We start from the raw sequence: 20414 nt of genomic DNA, 5'->3' as shown, positions 1-20414 counted from the left end.
AGTCTAAACATGAAATTCTCTTATGTCACAGTCACCTGTTACGCACAGCCCGAAGGCAATCCTCAAAAATTTTTATTCTCTCATTTATTTGAATAGCAGAGAGAGAGATCTTCCATCCATTGGTTCACTCCTAAATGCCCACAACAGCAAGGCTGGGCCATGCCAAGGCCAGGAGCTGCAGCTCCATCCGGGTCTCCCGGTGGGTGGCAGGGGCCCAGGCACTTGGCTGCCACTGCTGCCTCCCAGGGCGTGTGTCAGCTGGGAGCTGACTGGACATGGGAGACTCAGTAACAGGCGCCACGACGCCCACCCTTCTCGTTCCTGGAAGGGGCTGAGAATCTGTGGCCCTGGCCCGCGAGGCTGGCAGTGGCGAGGACAGCCAGTCTCTCAGGCCTGGCTCGCGGCCCAGCATGGTCACCTGTGAGGCGTTACCAGGAGTTACCTCCCCTGGGGCACCCGAGTGTGCCACATCTCTCTGCTCTGCTCAGTGGGCTCACCTTCGAGAACTACACGGAGTCCTCTCTTACAACTCCCCACTGAAGCCTTCTCCAAGGCCCCGCGGCTCTGCGAACAAACCTAGACAGTGACGCCAGTCCTGACGGGCGTGGGGTGAGGCCAGCACTTCAAGCGGCTCTGTCGCACCCTGGCTCATCTGCCGAGGGGCAGCTGTAGCCCTGACCGCCCAGGGGGCGAGGCCAGTGTCCCCCAAAGCCAGGCAGGCCCCAACGAGAACAAGGCCCGCTGTCCAAGCAGAGCTCTCTAGGGGGCCAGACGGACGCCCAGCGTGGAAGACGGTAAATGGGCCGGGGTTCCAGTCCTGACACTCGGGCTGTCGGCCGTCAGCCCGGGAAAGAGTACGTGACGCCAGATGCTGGGACCCGTGGTGGGCTCAGAGATGGCCCCCACCCTTCTCACCGTTTCGTGCCCCGCAGAGCCACCCACAGGCGGGCGCCCAGCCGCGCGGCCGCCATGCTCACCATATGTGCGCTAGGAGGTTCTGGGTGAGGCCCGAGTGCATGAAGATCTCCTTCACCTCCTGGCCGCTCACGTAGCCGTCCAGGTCCAGGTCGGTCTTCAGGAAAATCTCGTCGAAGCGCATCTTGTCCGCCACCGGCACCACCCAGCTTGTCGCCGCCGGCTGGAAGCGCGGATTGGAGAGCAGTCAGTCCAGAGGTCTGCTGCCCCTCGAGCCGCCATTTCCGCAGCAGGGTGACGACAGCACTCTCCCGCACGTCCTGGCCTCGACTGACTGCAGGAGCACGCCTGCTCCACAGCCGGGGGAGGAATGGAGGCTGAGATGCTGCCGCCGCCCCACTGAGCCTGCGCCCTCATGGCCCCTTGCTCACCCTCGGGTCCGTCTGACCACAGACCCCCACACCCCAACCCAAGTGCGGAGACAGGCCAGCGGGCGTCTCCCTGGAGGGGCCATCAGGCTCACCAGAAGGTGCACCCGGGGCCTCGCAGCGGAAGCACCGTCCCCACCCGCCTGCTGCCCTGTTCTCCAGGCCTCTCTGCAGGCAGCCGAGAGGCTCCCAGTGCCCACAGCTCTGGGTGCTGCCGACCACCGTGCTTGTGCCCAACCCTGCCCACTGAGACAACAAAGACCCTTCACCCTAACTCCTAACTGGAGGTGTCCGCAAGATCCTTCTCCCTAACTCATGGAGGTATCTGCACATGCGCATCAAGCACAGCCAAGATGCAGGGCCACGTGACCACACCTATAGCCCCCAGGCTGGGCCCAGGCCACACCCACGGCCCCCAGACTGGGCCCCTGGCCACACCCACAGCCCCCAGGCTAGGGCCCCAGGCTGGGCCTCTGGTCCAGGTTTGCTGAAGAGAAAAGCAGATGTCAGCAGGAGTGGCCCAGGAGCCACCCACAACCTGGTGCAGAGCCTGGAGGTTCCCCCAGAGGCCCCTTCCAGGGCCGACACAGACTCACAGTGGCCCTGGCCTCGACCCTGGACACACTGCAACATCTCCTTTCCTTTCCTTTTTTTTTTTTTTTCCCAGAGAGAGAGAGAGAGAGAGAGAGAAAGGTCTTCCTTCCATTGGTTCACCCCCCAAATGGCCACTACGGCCGGTGCTGCACCGATCTGAAGCCAGGAGCAAGGTGCTTCTCCTGGTCTCCCATGGGGTGCAGGGCCCAAGCACTTGGGCCATCCTCCACTGCCCTCCCAGGCCACAGCAGAGAGCTGGACTGGAAGAGGGGCAACTGGGACAGAACCGGCGTCCATATGGGATGCTGGCGCCGCAGGCGGAGGATTAACCAAGTGAGCCAGGTGCCAGCCCCATCATCCCCTCTCCTTTACAATCCAGTCGTATGTCAGGATGCAGGGGGCTCAGGAACCCCCTGAGGATACCAAAACCCGAGGCTGCTCAAGTCCCTTCTCACCCAGCGGAGGCTCTGGGGACTGCCCATAGCTGTACCTGCGCGCTGGACACTGGACACACAGCTGCTGCCCTGCACTGCTCGGGGAGTGACCGCAAGGCAGGAGAGGAGTGTGCCTGGCTGGGTGTGGACCCCAAAGCCATTCATGAGCGTTCAGGGGGGGTGGGAGCCCCAGTGGAGATGAGGCAAAGGGGGCAGCTTCCCCGCGGCGCAGCCCAAGCCCAGGGGGCGCTGCCGTGAGCACCGGGAGTGCAGGCAGAGGACCCCAGCGCACCCAGCCACTTTGGTTCTGGGGCCTCGGGTCGTGAGGACGCTGAGTTGGCACAGCAAGTGGTCCAGTTAGCTGCCCCACCTCATCAGCTCTACGGCCTGATTCTAACATTTTACGCTAGATGGCGCGAGGACCAGCGCTGTGCTGGTGGTGTTTTCCTGGGCGAGTTCTGGAAGCTGCCTCGGCCTGCGGTGGGCCAAGCTCAGGCCGGCTGTGAAGACGCAGAGGGACACCGCTGAAAGGAACGTGTGCCCCCAAGGGCACGGGCTGGGCGCTGAGGGGTGGGACCTCAGGTGACGGGGCCCATTCCTGCGTCACTGGGTCACGGGGGCAGCAGCTGCACTGTGGAGGGTCCCTCGGGCTCGCTTGTCCTGTCTCACCATGGGATGCAGCACACAGGGTCCTGACGGATGCCAGTACCGGCCCTCGGCCTGCCCAGCCCCCAGAGCCGTGAGCTAGCTCAGCACCTGTTCCTATTAGAGCACCCGTGTGTGGTTAGGGACGGCGAGGGAACACACCCAGATGGCAGGCTCGGGGCACCTGACCTGCGACGCCAGGAGCCTTGAGGAAGAGGGGACAGTGCTCGACAAGCCGAGCTGAGGGGCAAGCACTGTCTCCAAGAGCGGAGAAGGCTCCGCGCCACACCATGCCACGCCACGCCACGCCACGCCACCCCACGGCGGTGTCAGCAGCCTTAGCAGCACTCCCAGGAGACCCCAGGCTGTCCCGAGGTGCTGGGCTCTGTCCAGCCGGTGTCAGCCTCACTCCCCAAAGACCCCGCGACCCCAGAAACCAGGCAGCAGTGCCCTTTTGTTCACGTGGCAAACACCAGGCCTCTCATGAGCTCTGCCTCCGCTCCTGGGCGGCCCAGCGAGCACAGCCCCCACGCCGCCGCCCCGCCCTTCACAGCTGGCCTCGTAACAGGCTCCATGAGAAGCAGCCTAGGGGCCGGCACTGGGGCGCAGTGGGCTAATCCTCCACCTGCGGCGCCGGCAGTCCACACAGGTGCCGGTTCAAGTCCTGCCTGCTCCACTTCCAGTCCAGCTCTCTGCTATGGCCTGGGAAAGCAGTGGAAGATGGCGCAAGAGCTTGGGCCCCTGCGCCCATGTAGGAGACCTGGAAGCAGTTCCTGGCTCCTGGCTTCAGATGGGTGCAGCTCTGGCCATTGTGGCCATTTGGGGAGTGAACCAGTGGATAGAAGACCTCTCTCTGCCTCTCAAATAAATAAATAAATAGGAAGGGAGAGCGGGAGGGAGGGAGCCTCCCCAGCAGGCACCTAGGAAGCACTATCTGAGGGGCCTTGCTCATTTCCCTCCAGGCTGTGTGGGGGTGCAGGCTGCTCCCCGCCCGCCGCGACCACACGGGAGCCGGAGGGCTGCTCCCAGGTGTCTCTTGCACACTCCACACGGTCTCGTAGAGAAGCCCCCGTCCACGCTGCACCTGCCGACGAGAGCGTCGTCTCCACTACACAACAGGCGTTCTGTTCCCAGGACCCTGGCCAGCCCCAATTCCACGCGCGAGGCGACAGCGGTGCTGCAGAGAACCCACGCGCTTCAGCTCCTCTCCGGAGGACTCTCCAGGCCCCACAGAGCAGCTACACCACGTTGTCTGGGGAAGAGTGCTGGGAACGAGCCCTGCGCGCTCTGTGTACGTCCTGTCTGTCTGAGCTTGGCTGAGTGCACAGAAGGGGAACCCAGAGGCCCGGGAGTCAGGTCTGTGCTGCTGTGTGGAGACAGGGGGCCACCGAGGGCCCTCAGGGTGAGCCAGAGGCCTCCCTCACTGCCCTGGTCACTCAGCGTCCACGTGAGCGGGGGCAACTCCTGGAGAATGCAGGTTGTAACCAAGAACCTTCCACGCAGCGGATGGCAGCGTGGAGACAGACAACACCTCGCTGACCATGGAGCAGCCAGCTGTGAGAAACCAGGAGGAGAGATCAGGGCGCGGTGGGGATGGGCCGACGTCGGCCTCCCTGCCAAGGTGCTGGGGTGCAATCCAGGCAAGGGCCTTCCCAGCACAGGGACCAGCAGGCAGGAAGGAGGCGGCTCCGTGTCCAGAACCCTGCAGAGGCCGCTGGAGGGGGCAGACATGTGAGGGAGAGGGAGCCCAGGGGTGCAGCGAGCGGGACTTGAAGAAGAACGGCACGGCCAGCCCTCCACCTCCACGGTTCCGTGTCCACATTCAATCAACCACAGGCGAAAAATATTTTTGAAAAAAACTGGACATACAGATTGCTGCCCTGCCTGGTCCCTGCCTGGTGCAGTCCACTGGCCACGGTCACAGCATCTGCAGGGCCCCCAGAGGTGACGGGAGCCTGCCGGAGCGTGCGACTCACCCCGAGTCCCTGCAGTGCCAACTTCATCCCAAACTCCACCTGCTCCCGAGCGAGAGAGGAGGCCGTGAGCCCGCGGGCCCCCTACCTGCGTCTGTTTGATGCCGTGAGCCTGCGGGCCCCGTACCCGCGTCTGTTTGATGCCATGAGCCCGCGGGCCCCGTACCCACGTCTGTCTGATGCCATGAGCCCGCGGGCCCCGTACCCGCGTCTGTCTGATGCCATGAGCCCGCGGGCCCCGTACCCGCGTCTGTCTGATGCCATGAGCCCGCGGGCCCCGTACCCGCGTCTGTCTGATGCCGTGAGCCCGCAGGCCCCATACTCGCGTCTGTTTGATGCCGTGAGCCCGCGGGCCCCGTACCTGCGTCTGTTTGATGCCATGCTTGGGAGACAAGCTGCCAGTGCTGTTGAGGCTGCTCACGCTGCCGTGGGAAGGGGTGGAGCGCAGGCTGTCTTTGGGCGGGGGGCTGGCAGGCAGGACAGGCACAGCGCCGGGGAACACTGTCTTCTTCCTCTTGGAGGGTGGGATGAGGGTGGGCGGCAGCACGGAGGGCACGGGCTCCTTCTCCAGGGCTCGGTAAACCAAGTGCATGGCCTACGGGTACAGATGAGGGCTGCGCTGAGGCGGCCCCCTGGGGGCTTCGTATTCCACAGACAAGGAGTGAGGGAGGGGGGTCAGGAGCAGGTCGGGGGAAGGCTGGACAAGCACAGTGGAAGGGTAGCACTGGGGGATTTGGGGAGACAGCACACAGAACAATTCCCTGCGTGAGGGGCCTTTAAAGTGTGGTGGGAAAAATGGAATTAAGATGAGGTTATGATGGTGCAAAAACGTTTTCATAACGTGCCTTTTCTTTAAACTCGTTGAAGGCCACCGACATGCACAGATTCTAACCTTTCCTTGAACATTTACTTATTTTATCTGAAAGGCACAGTGACAGCGAGAGAGCGAGAGCGAGAGAAAGAGAGAGAGGACCTTCCATTTGTTGGTCCAAGCCCCAAATGCCCATGGCAGCCAGGACTAGGCCAGGCTGCAGCCAGGAGCCAGGAGCCCCATCCAGGCGGCACAGGGGAGGCAGGGACCTTCTCTACGGTCTCCCAGGCAGGAGAGCAGGAGGCTGGGTCAGAAGCACACGATGGCTATGAGAGGCAGGCGCCCCAAGCCACGGCTTCACCTGCTGCACCCCACACCTGCCCCTCAACGTTTTTTGGACCAAAACAAATTCATCTTTCAAATCTTATTTTCCACAAAATTTTTGAAGTGCTGCCCCTAAGGCTTGACTTCTGTCAAAACTCACATTTTTTTTTTTTTTAAATTCAAGAAGAAAAACAAAAGCATCCAGAACCACCACCATCACCGCCACCCACCACCACCCCCCACCTCGCCCCAGGGGTGGGAGGGACCCAGTGGGGCCTACCACAGCGAACTCGTCTCGGTCCAGGTGCCCGTCCTTGTCGATGTCGCTGAGGTCCCAGACCTGCAGGAGAAGACCAGCAAGGCTCGCTGGGAGAGGGAGTCCCCTGGGAGGCAAGCCCCACCCTGAGAACTGAAGACCCTGCATTTCACAGGAACACACCTGAGCACTTTTTTTTTAAAGGAAATGTGCGAAATTCTTTCTAAACTTGCCACAGAGTTAAAAAATTCTTCTACCTTGAGCTGTATAGGCAGAAAAGAAAAAGTAGTTAAAACTAGGAAAAAAGGGGTCGTGGCTCACTTGGTTAATCCTCCGCCTGCTGTGCCAGCACCCTATATGGGCACCGGGTTCTAGTCCCGGTTTGCTCCTCTTCCAGTCCAGCTCTCTGCTGTGGCCTGGGAAGGCAGTGGATGCTGGCCCAAGTATTTGGGCCCCTGCACCCACATGGGAAACCAGGAAGAAGCACGTGGCTCCTGGCTTCAGATCGGCGCAGCGCCAGCCGTAGCGGCCATTTGGGGAGTGAACCAATGGAAGGAAGACCTTTCTCTCTGTCTCTCTCGCTGTCTATAACTCTACCTGTCAAATAAATAAAAGGGGGGGGGGGCAGCACTGTGGCACAGCACTTAAAGCTGCCTCCTGCAGCGCTGGCATCCCATATGGTGTCCATTTGAGTCCCAGCGGCTCCACTTCCAATCCAGCTCTCTGCTGTGGCCTGGGAAAGCAGCAGAAAATGGCCCAGGTCCTTGGGCTCCTGCACATGCGTCAGAAACCCGGAAGAAGCTCCTGGCTCCTGGCTTCGGATCAGCGCAGTTCCAGCCACTGCAGCCATCTGGGGAGTGAACCAATGGATGGAAGACCTCTCTCTCTGTGTCTACCTCTGTCTCTCAAATAAATTAGTTAATTTAAAAAAATAGGAAAGATTGTGGGCATTCCACATCTGAGTGCCAGAGACTGAGGTCCAGGATCTTCCATTACCAACCCAGCTCCCTGCTAATGTGCTCGAGAGACAGCAGACATTGGCCCAAGTACTTGGGTTCCTGCCACACACATGGGAGACAGGGGTGGAGCTCCTGGCTCCTGGCTTCAGCCTGTCTCAGCTCTGGCTGTTGCAGACATTTGGGGAGGGAACTGGCAAGGCAGAAGATCTCTCCCTCAATCTCGGTCACTCTGCCTCTCAAGTTTAAAAAAGAAAAGAAAAGGAAAAAAAGAGCAGGAAAGAAAAGAAAAAGGATTGAAGACACAGAACTCCCACGCTGAGCACAATGGAGGGGCCGCTGGTCTGGGCTCCGGGCCCAGCTCTGCTCACCCCGGGACTCCACCGCGGTTTCAATTCTGAGCCTGCCTCCCCACCTGTGAGGTGGGCGTGCTCCTGTGCCTTCCCCCGGGACTGGACCTCATGTGGCCCTGGGCCAGCCTGGCTGTAGCAAGTGCTGGATCCCCCTGCACTCAGGAAGCCCTAGGGGCTCCAGGCTGGGCACCAAGCCAGGGCCTGGAGAGTGTCCTCGGGGAGGGAGAACAGTGATGACCCGGCATGGCGGTGGAGCAGACATGAAGGCACGGACCCCACGGCCACCTACCCTGCCCAGGACGTCAAGAGGTAGCTTAGAGTTCATGAGGACTGGCTTGACCTTGTCTCCAGAGAGCAAACCATTGATAGGTAAGAGGCTTTCAAAAATTCCATCAAACTTGGCCTTTTCTTCCACCTGGTCGGACAGAAAGAGCCAGCGTGAGTACAGGTGTGCCAGTACACAGGTCCATGTGCAGCCCTGACCCAAAGCTGAGAAAGCAGCCCGGCACCGGCCCTGGCCCGCGGCCACAGCACACGGTGCTCTTAGAGCAGTCTGGGCCCTTGGGCTCCAGAGTGAACTCTGACCTTGAAGGAAACAGCCCTCAGACAACCTCAGAGGAGCAGGAGCAGGAGCTGGCCCAGGCCTGCTGAGTGCGCTGGGGCCTCCCTGGGGGGAGGGGAGCTATCTTTCCAGGGAGACCACCTCCAAAGAGCTCACCACAATAAGAAAGACAAAAGCAGATAATTATCAAAGCCAACTGCAGGAGGCCCCCTGCCTCTAAGAGTAAAATCATAACAATCAAAGGGACATACAGACTGAAACAGCAGCTGCAGGGAGTGCATGGGCTGCTGGCCACAAGGGCTTGGGAGCAGACACCAGTGTACCCTCGGATGGAAGTGAGGCCCTGGGCAGGTGGACTGAGGGAGAGCAGAGAGCGCGGCAGACACTGGCCGCTGGCGGTGCTGAGAAAACCCCTACAATCGCCAAGGCTAAGGTCAAGTGTAGAAAACCCCTACAGTGAGCATCCAGCTGGCAAGCACGGAAATACAGCGCGGCCCACCCCCACTCTGGAAGGTTCTACAGACCTGCCACGATGTGGATGAACCTCAGGGGCAATGTGCTCAATCAACTCAGCTGGTCACAAGAGGCCAAATACAGGAGGACCCACTTCCTGAGACCCCCACGGTGGTCACACCCACAAAGACACAAGCAGAACAGGGGCGCGGGGGTAGAGGTGAGTGGGAGTGAGCATTTCATGGGTGCAGTTTCACCTGTGCAAGGTGAGAAGTTTCTGGAAAGGGATGGGGGGGTTGTACAAAAAGGCGGCGCTGACGGTTAACAGGCAGCCCTCTCGGAATGCCTGCGCTGGGGTCTGACTCCACGCTCATTCCAGCTCCCTGCTAATCTGTACCCCGGGGTACAGCAGGTGACGGCTCAAGGACTTGGGTCCCTGCACCTCCGTGGGAGACCCAGATGGAGCTCCTGGCTCCTGGCCTCAACCTGGCCCAGCCCTAGCAGGGGAAAAAGGTCTCCCTCTCTCTGCTTCCTTGCCTTTCAAATCAACAAAATTAATTTCTAAAAATTTTCTTAAAGGATTGAGAAGGTACATTTCATGTTATAAATATCTAACCAGAACTAAAACATTTTCAAGGAGAGAGAGTAAAAAAAAGAAAAAACAACAGAAACAAGAGCATGGGGGGGTGCCGGGCTCCCCCCACCCACCCGACGTGCTGACTCAGCGCTCCGAGCAGCCCAGGAATGCTGGCCGCAGAGGCCGGCGCCTGGCAGCCAGGCTGCTTTCTGCACGGCCTTCATGGGTGAGCGGAATGCCAACGCTTTCTCCCAACAGCACCCCCACTGCCCAGCCGGGGTCCCCGGCTCATCTCTGCGAGGCCTCAAAGCCCCTGCCAGGAAAGGACCGGACACCTGCAGGAGCAGGATCTGGCAAAAGGCGTTCTGCAGAGTCCACACTGCGAGGCTGGACCACCGCGAGAGGAAGCCACGCGGCAGTGTGGTGGTCACCGCTGGCCCAGGGCCTGCACGGAGGCTGCTCATGACGCCTCGGCCCCAGGAAACCAAACCCTCCTCCCACCCTCTCCCTGCACAGATGTCACCACCACCCACCCCACGGGCTTTCTGAGGTGAGAACCAAGGGCCTGGGGGAGAGGGGGAGGCGCCTCTGTATTTCACAACCACAGCGAAGCCCAACAGGCACCAGGGCCTGCGCCGGCCCCTGAACACGAGGGGCGGGGCGAGGGGCTCGTCCCTCCAGGATAGCTCTGCACTTTCCAGCAGACGCTGCTCTTCTCGTTCTAGAAGAGGAACCCGACTGCAGCCACACAAACAAGAACGAATGCACCACGAAGCTTTCCACAAAGCACACAGCACCAGGAAGGAAGGCCCAAGAACGTGGGAGTGGGGCTGGGGAGGGGCTAGGCCCTCATGTTTGATTAACCAGCACCAGCACAAAACCACACGCGAGACCCAGACCACAGCGTTCGGAGAAGCCCACTCCTGAAACCAGGCCGGGGTCCCGACAAAGAAAGGCCCACTTACAACGGCCAGGGCATTTTCCAGTTTCACAGGGAAGGGAGCTCTGCCCGCACTCGGGGCTCGCTCACACCACGAGACAGGGTTCCACAACACGCTCCGGCCGACATCGCAGCAAGCGGGAGGAGCCCTCCCTCTCACTTACCCGCACGGCCCAGTGGGCATCCGTGGACGGCGGCGTGGCCATCAGGGGGCTGCTGGTGTCGTGCTGGAACGAGAGAAGCAGGCCCTTGTGGCTGGCACAGACGTGAACCACGGGAGGGTGTGCTTGCTAAAAAGGACACACTTTCAACAAAGACAGGGAGACAGACCTGAGACAGCCAAACCCAGAACTGCCACGTGACCCGGCTCCTCCGTGCCTAGGGACAGACTCGCGAGCACTGTCACACAGTGTTCAAACGGACCCTGATGCACAGATGCTCACAAGCAGCACTACGCACACGGCCAAAGTGTGGAAACAACCCCGCTAGCCGGCAAAGGACACAGACGTGGTCCAGCCACCCGCTGGAACAAGGCTCAGGCGTGAGGAGAAAGCCAGCTGCGCTGGGCACGGGCCTGCAGCCTGGAGAACTTCCGGCTGAGTGACAGGAGCCTGGCTCTAAAGGCCACGGCCTACTGTTCCACTCACGCGACACGCCCAGACCCAGAAAGCTGGAGGGAGGGTAGCTGCCAGGGACTGGGCAAGGAGAAATCGGGGGTGAACACTTTATGGGTATGAGGACCCCTTCCGGGGTGACGACAGTGTTCTGGAACCAGAGGTGCTGGTTGCACAACCTCGTGGCTGTATACATGCCACTGCTAATCTTTAGCACGGTTTCCTGTTACAGGAATCGCACACGACCGCCGGGCAGAGGCGAGAGGGAGCCCGCAGCCAGGCGCGTGCACAGGCGCCTGAGCGTGGCACCAGAACAGGGACCGAGGGACTGGACACTCACGAACTTAGGCGGCGGCATGTTCAGACTCAGACTGCTCAGGGTGACTTCGTGGCCGCTCTGTGCGCACGCCACCAGTCTCAGTGCGACATAGAAACCCTGCAAACCCGAAAATCAACAGTCAACCAGCAGTCAACCCCGCGGGGCTGGCAAGAGTGCAGGGCAGACGACGGGGTGCTGGGTCCAGCAGCGGGCTTGGGGAAAGAAGCGTTCCCCTTCAACAAGGACCGCCCGTGCGAAGGCCACTCAGAGGGTCGGGCTGGAAGGCACTGCCCCTGGGGGGACACTGCTTAAATAACTGCGAAAGTGGGCTTGCCCCGTGGCACCCAGGACACTGCAAAATGTCAAACAAACGTATGTCTCAAACACAACAAGCTGCCACCACTTAAAAACAGCCGGGCTGTATAAAGCAGCAGAGTGGGCAGGTCGAAGGCGGCACACGGCAGAACACGCGTGTGCAAGGTTTTATTTATGTATTTTTTAAAGTGGTTTGGAACAGTCACAGGTTGCCCAGGAACTTGCACTTCTGCATCTGTCATGACCTCCTGCCCGCCCCCTCACTGGACAACGTCCCCGACCCCCACGCACAGCGGGACACAGAACCTGAACCGGGCCATCGGCTGCCTTTTCCTCCCCACACCCCTCCTGGCCGGGAGAAGCGAGTGAAGAGTAACCCGTGGCAGTGCGCAGGGGAACCGCGTCACAGTGGCCGGGCGTCTGTCCCACGGGGGCGTTGGACAGTGACTCTCACGGCCACCCACCATGCCGGATCACTGGGACAGGCCCTTCCCAGCCAGCGTGGGGACAGGCTGAACTAACTTGACTCACTCCCTCGGCCCCTTCAAATCACTCAAGGACGGCAAAATTCGATTCGTCATCTGGAAACAATAAAATCATCACGACGCAGCAGGGATGGGGCTCGCCAGGGCGCAGCCCCAGGGAGTTTTGGGGGGGAGGCAGGTCCTGCGCTGGGACCGTGGCGGTGGGGACATGTGTCTATGAGCGATGGCCTCTTCGAAACCATGCTCGGCCCGTTCTCCCCGGGTCAGCCCGGAGCTCAGCGGTGCAGCACCGTGCTGTGACACACGCCGTCCCTGGGGGAGAGCTGCCGAGACACCCAGGAACTTGCCCTCGTTTGCGCAACTTCCACGAGTCTCAAACCATTTTGCAATCCAAGTTTTGAAAACATCTTACCACCAGTAAGTCCACAAGCTACCCAAGACAGGCTAACCCTGACGAGACTTCTATTCAACGTGAGAACGCCCCCATTTTAGGTGGGAAAGGTGCAAGGAAGGGTGTAGGCCACCCGGCCCGAGGCCCCGCCGACCCAGCCCTCACTGCTCCGCATGGGCATGGATGTACCTGTTTGTCCAAGAACCCTTTACCTTCGGGGTCCGCCAGGTCCCATATCTGCAGAGAACAAACATGCTGATGAGCGTGCCTGTCAACGGGTGCGCACGCGCCACCCCACACAGGAGAGCACCCGCCGCTTCTGCCACCGCCTACCCGGCCTTGCCACGCAGGAGGGGCCGTTCCCGGGCTGCAGCCAGCGAGGGGCAGCGCCTGGAGACCCCTCCAGGTGCTCTCTGCGCCATAGTCAACGGTGGCTCTGACACCTGTGCGCCCCCAACACAAATCCGCAAGCTACCGAGACCCCAGGGCCAGGCCCCTTCTGTGCCAGCCAAGTACTGGCGACGGCTGCCATCCCGGGCTCAGGACGCCCAGACGACCCCAGGGGCCATGCCCCACAGAGAGGGGTCTGCAGAGGCCGGCCCTCGCCAAGGGAGGCCGTAAGAGTGGCTGCGGCAGGAGAGGTCACTGCTCAGCCCCACTACCTTCCCGAGGATGACGTCCGAGAGCCCAGACTTCTTCAGGAACAGCGCGGCTTCACTGGCCCCCACTCTCCCTGTGTACGCGGGGTCTACCTGAGAGGAGAGGGCGGCGGTCGGCACGGGGCAGGGGCCCGCGCAGCACCCATCGCGACGACTGTCGGCTGCAGGTCGCGGCCCCGCCTCCCGGCTCAGGTAAGCTTACCTGCTTGTAGTAAGACTCATACAGCGGGTTTCCAGTGGGAATCTGTGAACAAAACCAAAGACACCGGTCAAAAAGTGGACTCGCTACCAAGATGTGACGGGGAGAGGCGAAACACACACCTCCCAGGCCCCAGACACATGTTACCCGATTCAGAAAAAGTCTTTCCAGTACTCAACGAACCCCGACTCCAGCCCAAACACGTGGTTGCTGGGGAGCAGCCGCCACCGCCAAGCCCAGCGGCAACTCCTGTCCACTGTGCACTGAGATTTTGGTCTTTCACAGTTCAGAGGGAGGAGACACCCAACCCTTGGAGACTTTCCCGCCCCAGAATCACAAGGAGGCCCCTGCGTCATCGTGAACCACCAGGTGCGCCAGCTTCTGGCCCGTCCCCTGCCCTGGGTCCCGCCTGTCCTCCACCAGCGACCCGCCCCCTCCGGGTCCCACGAGGACGGCAGGAAGTTCCGCATCCTCAGCTCCATGCTGCACACTGCACTTGGCCCCTCGGGTCCCTAAGACATTGTCCTTCACAGAAGGTACCTCCCAGTCTAGGGTCAGCCGACGAGTCGGAGCCAGCAAGGACACACCTGCATCCAGCCTGGCCAAGTTCACACACTTCCCACCATGGCCACCACCTCCACTCCTGACCTCAACGGGAGGTGGGGGAGGGGAAACCCAGGGAGCCTGCCAGCCCGGCGGGGAACGGTGCTGGCTGGCGTCTGAGTGCTATGCTGTGAAGGCGTGCACTGAAAACTCAATCCCAAGGCAACAGTGCTGGGGGGACCTTTAAGAGGTGACTGGGGGGCTGGTGCTGTGGTGTAGTGGATAAAGCCTCTGCCTGCACTGCCGGCATCCCATGTGGGCACTGGTTCTAGTCCACTTCCAATCCAGCTCTCTGCTGTGGCCTGGGAAAGCAGTGGAAGATGGCCCAGGTCCTTGGGCCCCTGCACCCACATGGGAGACCTGGAGGAAGCTCCTGGCTCCTGGCTTCGGATCGAGTGGTCCAGCTCCAGCTGCTGCAGCCACCTGGGGAGTGAACCAGCAGATGGAAGACCTCTCTCTCTCTCTCTGCCTCTCTGTAACTCTGCCTTTCAAATAAATGAATAAATCTTTAAAAAAAAATTGATTGGGTCATGGGGACTGTGCCTCATGAACGGATTAAGGCTGTTATCACGGAGGTTGCTCCTCGCAGAAGAATGAGCTTGGGCCCCTTCCCAAGGAGCTAGATTAGAAGTGGAGCAGCCAGGTCTCGAACCGTCGCCCGTATGGGATGCAGGCATTGCAGGCAGCAGCTTTAGCTGATCCGCCACAGCGCGGGCCCCACATCTCCATTCCTTATAAAGTACCTGGTCTTGGGTGTTCTGCTACAGCAGCACAAAGTGGACTAGGAATGAGGAAAGTGAAAAAAGCGGCATACACACACCTGCCTGAGCACCAAGTGAGAAGTGAAGAACGTAGTTACACTCAGCTGCACATGAGAGGAGGGGCGCGTGCACGTGGGGCAGGGCTGGGCCTAGCAGAGGGGCGCACGCGTGTGGGGCAGGGCTGGGCCTAGCAGTGACGACACCACAGGCCACATCAGAGGGTCTGGGTCGGTGCCCAGCTCCGGCTCCCATGTCCAGCCTCCAGCTATGCAGACCCTGGAAGGCGGTGCTGATGGCTCAAGTAACTGGGCCCCTGCACCCACACGGGAGACTCGGCTTCAGCTTGGCCCAGCCTCAGCTGTTGACAGCATTTGGGGAGTGAACCAGGGGATGAAGATCTCTCTCTGTCTCTCAAGTAAATTAACTGAAAAAAAAAAAAAAAAAAAGTTTTTAAGAGCATTGTCTAAAAGGTGAGACTATAGCACTTATCAAAAGCTTCCTTGAGGGGCCAGCGCTATGGCACAGTGGGTAAAGCTGCCGCCTGCAGCACCGGCATCCAATATGGGTGCCAGTTCAAGTCCCGGCTGCTCCACTTCCAATCTAGCTCTCTGCTATGGCCTGGGAGAGCAGCGGAGGATGGCCCAAGTCCTTGGGTCCTGCACCCGCATCAGAGGCCCGGAAGAAGCACCTGGCTCCTGGCTTCAGATCAGCTCAGCTCTGGCTGTTGCAGTCATTTGGGGAGTGAAGCAGCAGATGGAAGACCTCTCTCTCTCTCTTTCTTTCTCTGTAACCCTGTCTTTCAAATAAATAAAATAAAAATTAAAAAAAAAAAAAAGCTTCCTTGAGTGATCACACAGCCTATGCTGGCCCTGGGGCTCCTAGCAGGTCAAAAATAACACGTAGGTTATGGTCAGCCTCTCTGGGGGCACCAACACCTGCAACACACAAAGAACTGAAAGTGCAGAGAAAAAATGCCAAGACACAGTAAAGCAGAGGAAAGTGGCACAGAGATCTGAAAGGGCAGGAGGAAAGTCAAAACAAAAGGAAAAAGGGGAAACAAAACGGGGAAATCCTGAGAAGGCAGAAAAATTAGAACATGAAAAGCAAGCAAAGGAGCCGGCGCAGACGGAGTAGAAACACCTGCCAGGCTGCCCACCAGACGCTTGCCTGTGCCCAGGGGGTCCTGGCCTGACCCCATCCCGGGGGCAGGGGCAGAAGTGGCTAGGGTGCCATCTTCAACGTCCCACCCTGTGGGACCTCCTGGGGTTTTTTTGTTTGTTTTTAAATTATGTATTTGAAAGGCAGAGTTAACAGAGAGAGACAGAGACAGAGACAGACAGATCTTTCATCCGCTGGTCCACTCCCCAAGTGGCTACAATAGCCAGAGCTGGGTCCCCTCTCTGGCATTTAAAACTCCTGCATGCAGGGCTAGGATCAGGCACGGTAGATCAGATGCTGGTAAGGGGGCTGGCGTTGTGGCACGGCAGGTTAAGCCGCTGCCTGCGATGCTGGCATCCCATATGGGCGCCGGTTCTGATGATCAGCTCCCTGCTAAATGCTCCTGGGAAAGCAGCAGAAGGTGGTCCAAGTCCTTGAGCCCCTGCACCCCCATGGGAGACTCAGAAGAAACCCTAGGCTCCTGGCTTCAGTCTGGCCCAGCTCTGGTCATTGCAGCCATCTGGGGAGTGGAGCAGCGGAGGGAAGACCTCTTTCCCCCTCTGTCTATCCTCCTCTCTGTAACTCTGCCTTTCAAATAGATTTTAAAAAATAAACCTCAAGATGCTGGCAAGGGCCGGAGCCACTGCTCACTAGGCTAATCCTCCGCCTGCGGCACTGGCACACTGGGTTCTAGTCCCTTTCGGGGCACCGGATTCTGTCCCGATTGTTCCTCTTCCAGGCCAGCTCTCTGCTGTGGCCCAGGAGTGCAGTGGAGGATGGCCCAAGTCCTTGGGCCCTGCACCCACATGGGAGACCAGGAGAGGCACCTGGCTCCTGGCTTCAGATTGGCACGGTGCGCCGGTTGCAGCGCACCGGCCACAGCGGCCATTGAGGGGGTGACCCAACGGAAAACGAAGACCTTTCTGTCTCTCTCTCAAAAAAATGATGCTGGCAAGGACACCTGTGTCCTACACTGGAATGCCTGAGTTCAATTCCCAGCTCCCGCTCCCCGTTCCAGCTTCCCGCTAATCCACACCCTGGAAAGCAGCAGGTATCAGATCCAACGCTCGGTCCTTGCCACCCATGTGGGAGACCGGGATTGAATTCTTAGCTCCTGCATTTGGCCACAGCCTAGGCATCTGGGGAGGAAGCCACTAGATGGGAGCTCTCTGTCTGTCTCTCAAATAAATCACACAACAACAAAACTCCAGCAGGCTTTTAACACACCTCCGCCAAGCAGTGAGACTGACAGAAAGGGGGTGAAGGCAGGCAGGCTATCACTGTCAGTAAAGGTGACGGTGGTAGGGTCCTGACAACAGCCAGCACACTCCTGCCCAGATCTCGAGGCCCCACCGCCGATGACTAAGGTGCCTCCCAGCCATGACGACAGACCTGGTCACGCAGTTCCGAAACACATTTCCAAATGGATGATCTGTATGATTTCAGGGAGAGCAGTGATTCCAGCAGGAAAAACAGGGCATCTGAGATGCACAGGTTATTCACATCCATCTCACACTTCCCAGACGCTTGTGTATGGTAAGAGCCACATTCGCCAGCGCCACGGCTCACTAGGCTAATCCTCCGCCTTGCGGCACCGGCACACCGGGTTCTAGTGCCGGTCGGGGCGCCGGATTCTGTCCCGGTTGCCCCTCTTCCAGGCCAGCTCTCTGCTGTGGCCCAGGAGTGCAGTGGAGGATGGCCCAAGTGCTTGGGCCCTGCACCCCATGGGAGACCAGGATAAGTACCTGGCTCCTGCCATCGGATCAGCGCGGTGCGCCGGCCGCAGCGCGCCAGCCACGGCGGCCATTGGAGGGTGAACCAACGGCAAAAGGAAGACCTTTCTGTCTCTCTCTCTCTCACTGTCCACTCTGCCTGTCAAAAAAAAAAAAAAAAAAAAAAAAAAGCCACATTCAAGAGGAACAAGACCCTGACCAGCCCAGAAAAGCCACCGAAGTTCACAGCCCAAAGCTGCAGCCCCTGGCCGCCCACGCCAAGGCTCATCCAGAAAGACTCCTCTGACACTCCACGGCCAGTGCCGGTTTCAAAACATCCACCGCTCACGAGAAGCCGTGAAGGATGGCTCAGCACTCCTGTCTAACCACGGGACTCCACTCGGGGAACCCGGGACGGCGACAGCAGGCGGAGGCTTTGATGGCTTTGCTTTAATCACACAGGTTTCAGGTCCTGCTAACGACAACGGGTAAATGCCAGACGGGAACTGTCACCTCCTCTCCTCTGGCTCTGCTTCTTCTTGGGGACAGAGTGGTCACACCTGCAGGCTGCCTGAGTACGTCATTGCGTCTGAGAGGAAGATCCACACCACACAGAGACTGCAGTGATGCCTCGCACCAAAACCTGCAGAGCAGCCGGGAAAGGGCCCTCCGCAGGCTGACTTCCCGCACTGACGCGAGGGTGAGCTCACGGCTGAGGCTGAGGCTGAGGGGAACGGCCCAGGGACAAGGCCCCCCGTGCTCTCCTGCACCGCCCAGGGCGCCATCTTCGCCCCTGCAGTGTCGCTCCCCCTCTTCGTGGAGGAACGACACAGGACCCTGCGCTGTTCTTTCGTCTGCTCGGCCCTCCCCGGGTTTGCTGCTGGTTCTTCCCGGGTTGGCTACTATCCCTTCCACCTCCGTGGAAGGGCAGTTCCCCCTGGCCGCATTCCCCACTTCCGCAGGGGAGCGGCACACCGCCGGCCGGCTCTCTCGGGGGCTGCACAGGTGTTCCCCTTAGATGTTCCTCATAGATGTTCCTGGTGAATGCCGTCTCTCTCCTCCTTTATAGTCCTCCTCCGCCAATCCCAACTCGGCTGCCCACATGCCGAGTACGCTGCTCTCCTCCAATCAGTAGCAAGTCCTGCAGCTTGTCAAGTTGGTGAGAGGCAGCTGTGCGGAAGCTGTTTACTTCTCTCCCAGCGCCATATTGTGGGAGAGCAGATGCATAGAATAAGTCTTAATTCCAGTAACTCAGTCTAGTCCGGTTTGCTCCCCACAGATCCCCCTTTCTTTTTATTTTTGGCGTTGATACGCGCCTGTCTTCGGTGTCCCGCGGCACACACTCTGCTCTGCTTGCTAGAGTTGCCACAGGTTCTTACAAGTCCTATCAATCAGGCAAACCGAATCCGGGTCCTCTCTTCGCCATGTTGTGAGGAGGTTTTTAGGCGCTGATGCGTGCCTGTGTTCGGTGCCCTGCAGCGCATGCTCTGCTCTGCCCGCAGGGGCTTACAAGCTCTATCAGGCAAACCGAATCCAAGCCTTCTCATTGCCTTATTGTGGGGGAGACTTATTAGTGTTGGTTCGTGCCTATCTTCGGTGACCTGCGGCGCATAAGCTGCTAGCTGCCCGCAGGTGCTCATCGCCTCACTTGATTAGGCAGACCGAATCCAAGCTCTCACATTGCAGTGTTGTAGGGAGGCCTTTTTATTTCTCTATTTCTCTATCTCCGGGCATTCCTATTTCTCCCATTTTACTTCTATCTTCCAGCATTCCTATTTTTCTCACTTTACTTCTAAACTTCTGTTTCTCTTATCCCTGCGGCTTCCCGCTCTCATTCTTATCCCCGCGGCTTCCCGGCTGCGCCTCGCCCTGCCGGCAGCTTCACGACTCCGCGCAGCTTCCCGGCGCCTCGCCCCGCCGGCGGGTTCCCGGCTCTGCGCGCACGCTCCGCGGTCTCCACGCACTTCGCGCCCGCACCACGGCCTCGCGCCAACGCCCCGTGCTCTCTCTGCACGCGGCGGCTTCCGCGAATGTTTCCGCCACCACCGGCATTCAGTCCAAGTTCCCCGGACTAACCTGGCGAATCCTGGCGGCCCACGTCTCTGCCTCTGGTTCCAGATCTTCGCCTCTTGCTCCCCAGGGTGACTTGAAGAATTCCAAGATGGCTTGGCCTGCACTCGCGGCTTCATCCTCCCTAACATTTTTCTCTACCCGGTGTGTTTCCCTAAGTTTTCTTCCAACAATATTCCTCCCTCATTTCTCCTGGCCTCTCCCCACAGTCCGTATCCAAGTCTAAGTTTCTTATAGGTTTCACTTTCACTTTCAACCTGCAGTCCGTATCTGAGTCTAAGTTTCTTCTTGCTTTCACTTTAAATCCCAACTTCTTTCCCACAGTCCGTATCCGAGTCCAAGCCTCCTCCAGGTTTCACTTTCGCTTTCAATCTCCTAGCTTCCCCGCCATAGTCCGCATCCGAGTCTGTGAAAGCTTTCACTTTCGCTTTCAAATCCTAACTTCTTTCCCACAGTCCATATCCAAGTCTATGCCTAGGCTTTCAATAGCTTCTTCCGGCACCTTTCTCGTCCGGCTTTCCCCTAGGCTCTTCGCTAGTCTCTCTCTCCGGTAATTTTCCACTTCTTCCCGTTTCTTCCCTCCTAGGTTTCCTATCCGTCCTAGGTTTCCTATCCGTCCTAGGTTTCCTATCCGAGTCACGGCACCATTATGTCGCTCCCCCTCTTCGTGGAGGAACGACACAAGACCCTGCCTAGGCTTCATATCCGAGTCACGGCACCATTATGTCGCTCCCCCTCTTCGTGGAGGAGCAACACTGAACCCTGCGCTATTCTTTCTGCTGCTCGGCCCTCCCCGGGTTTGCTGCTGGTTCTTCCCGGGTTGGCTACTATCCCTTCCACCTCCGTGGAAGGGCAGTTCCCCCTGGCCGCATTCCCCACTTCCGCAGGGGAGCGGCACACCGCCGGC

General features: G+C 59.3%; 1 protein-coding gene across 13 annotated transcripts in view; it reads right to left on the bottom strand.

Annotated features, from left to right (window-relative positions):
* EPS15L1 (epidermal growth factor receptor pathway substrate 15 like 1) overlaps positions 1-20414 on the bottom strand; it is a 70178-nt gene that overhangs the window by 36931 nt on the left and 12833 nt on the right. For 8 of the 13 annotated variants that reach the window (XR_011382882.2, XM_051835710.3, XM_051835711.3 and 5 more), the window contains exons 2-10: positions 13207-13248; positions 13008-13097; positions 12535-12582; positions 11176-11271; positions 10386-10448; positions 7979-8104; positions 6405-6464; positions 5351-5584; positions 978-1138 (exon numbers count right to left, since the gene is read on the bottom strand). Coding sequence is in view for 12 of the 13 variants with exons in the window: in XM_051835710.3 (XP_051691670.2) it covers positions 978-1138; positions 5351-5584; positions 6405-6464; positions 7979-8104; positions 10386-10448; positions 11176-11271; positions 12535-12582; positions 13008-13097; positions 13207-13248 (920 nt within the window). In the remaining variant the exon portion in view is untranslated. Of the gene's footprint in view, positions 1-977; positions 1139-5350; positions 5585-6404; positions 6465-7978; positions 8105-10385; positions 10449-11175; positions 11272-12534; positions 12583-13007; positions 13098-13206; positions 13249-13350; positions 13487-20414 lie in introns of those variants that run through there. The other 5 variants (XM_051835712.3, XM_089316478.1, XM_089316482.1 and 2 more) reach the window with 3 other exon arrangements.

The sequence above is a fragment of the Oryctolagus cuniculus genome, chromosome 16 (assembly GCF_051225735.1).
Source record: "Oryctolagus cuniculus isolate XC-2025 breed Fujian yellow rabbit chromosome 16, ASM5122573v1, whole genome shotgun sequence".
In the NCBI taxonomy this organism is placed as follows: domain Eukaryota; kingdom Metazoa; phylum Chordata; class Mammalia; order Lagomorpha; family Leporidae; genus Oryctolagus; species Oryctolagus cuniculus.
This window is presented reverse-complemented; position numbering and strand designations above follow the sequence as displayed.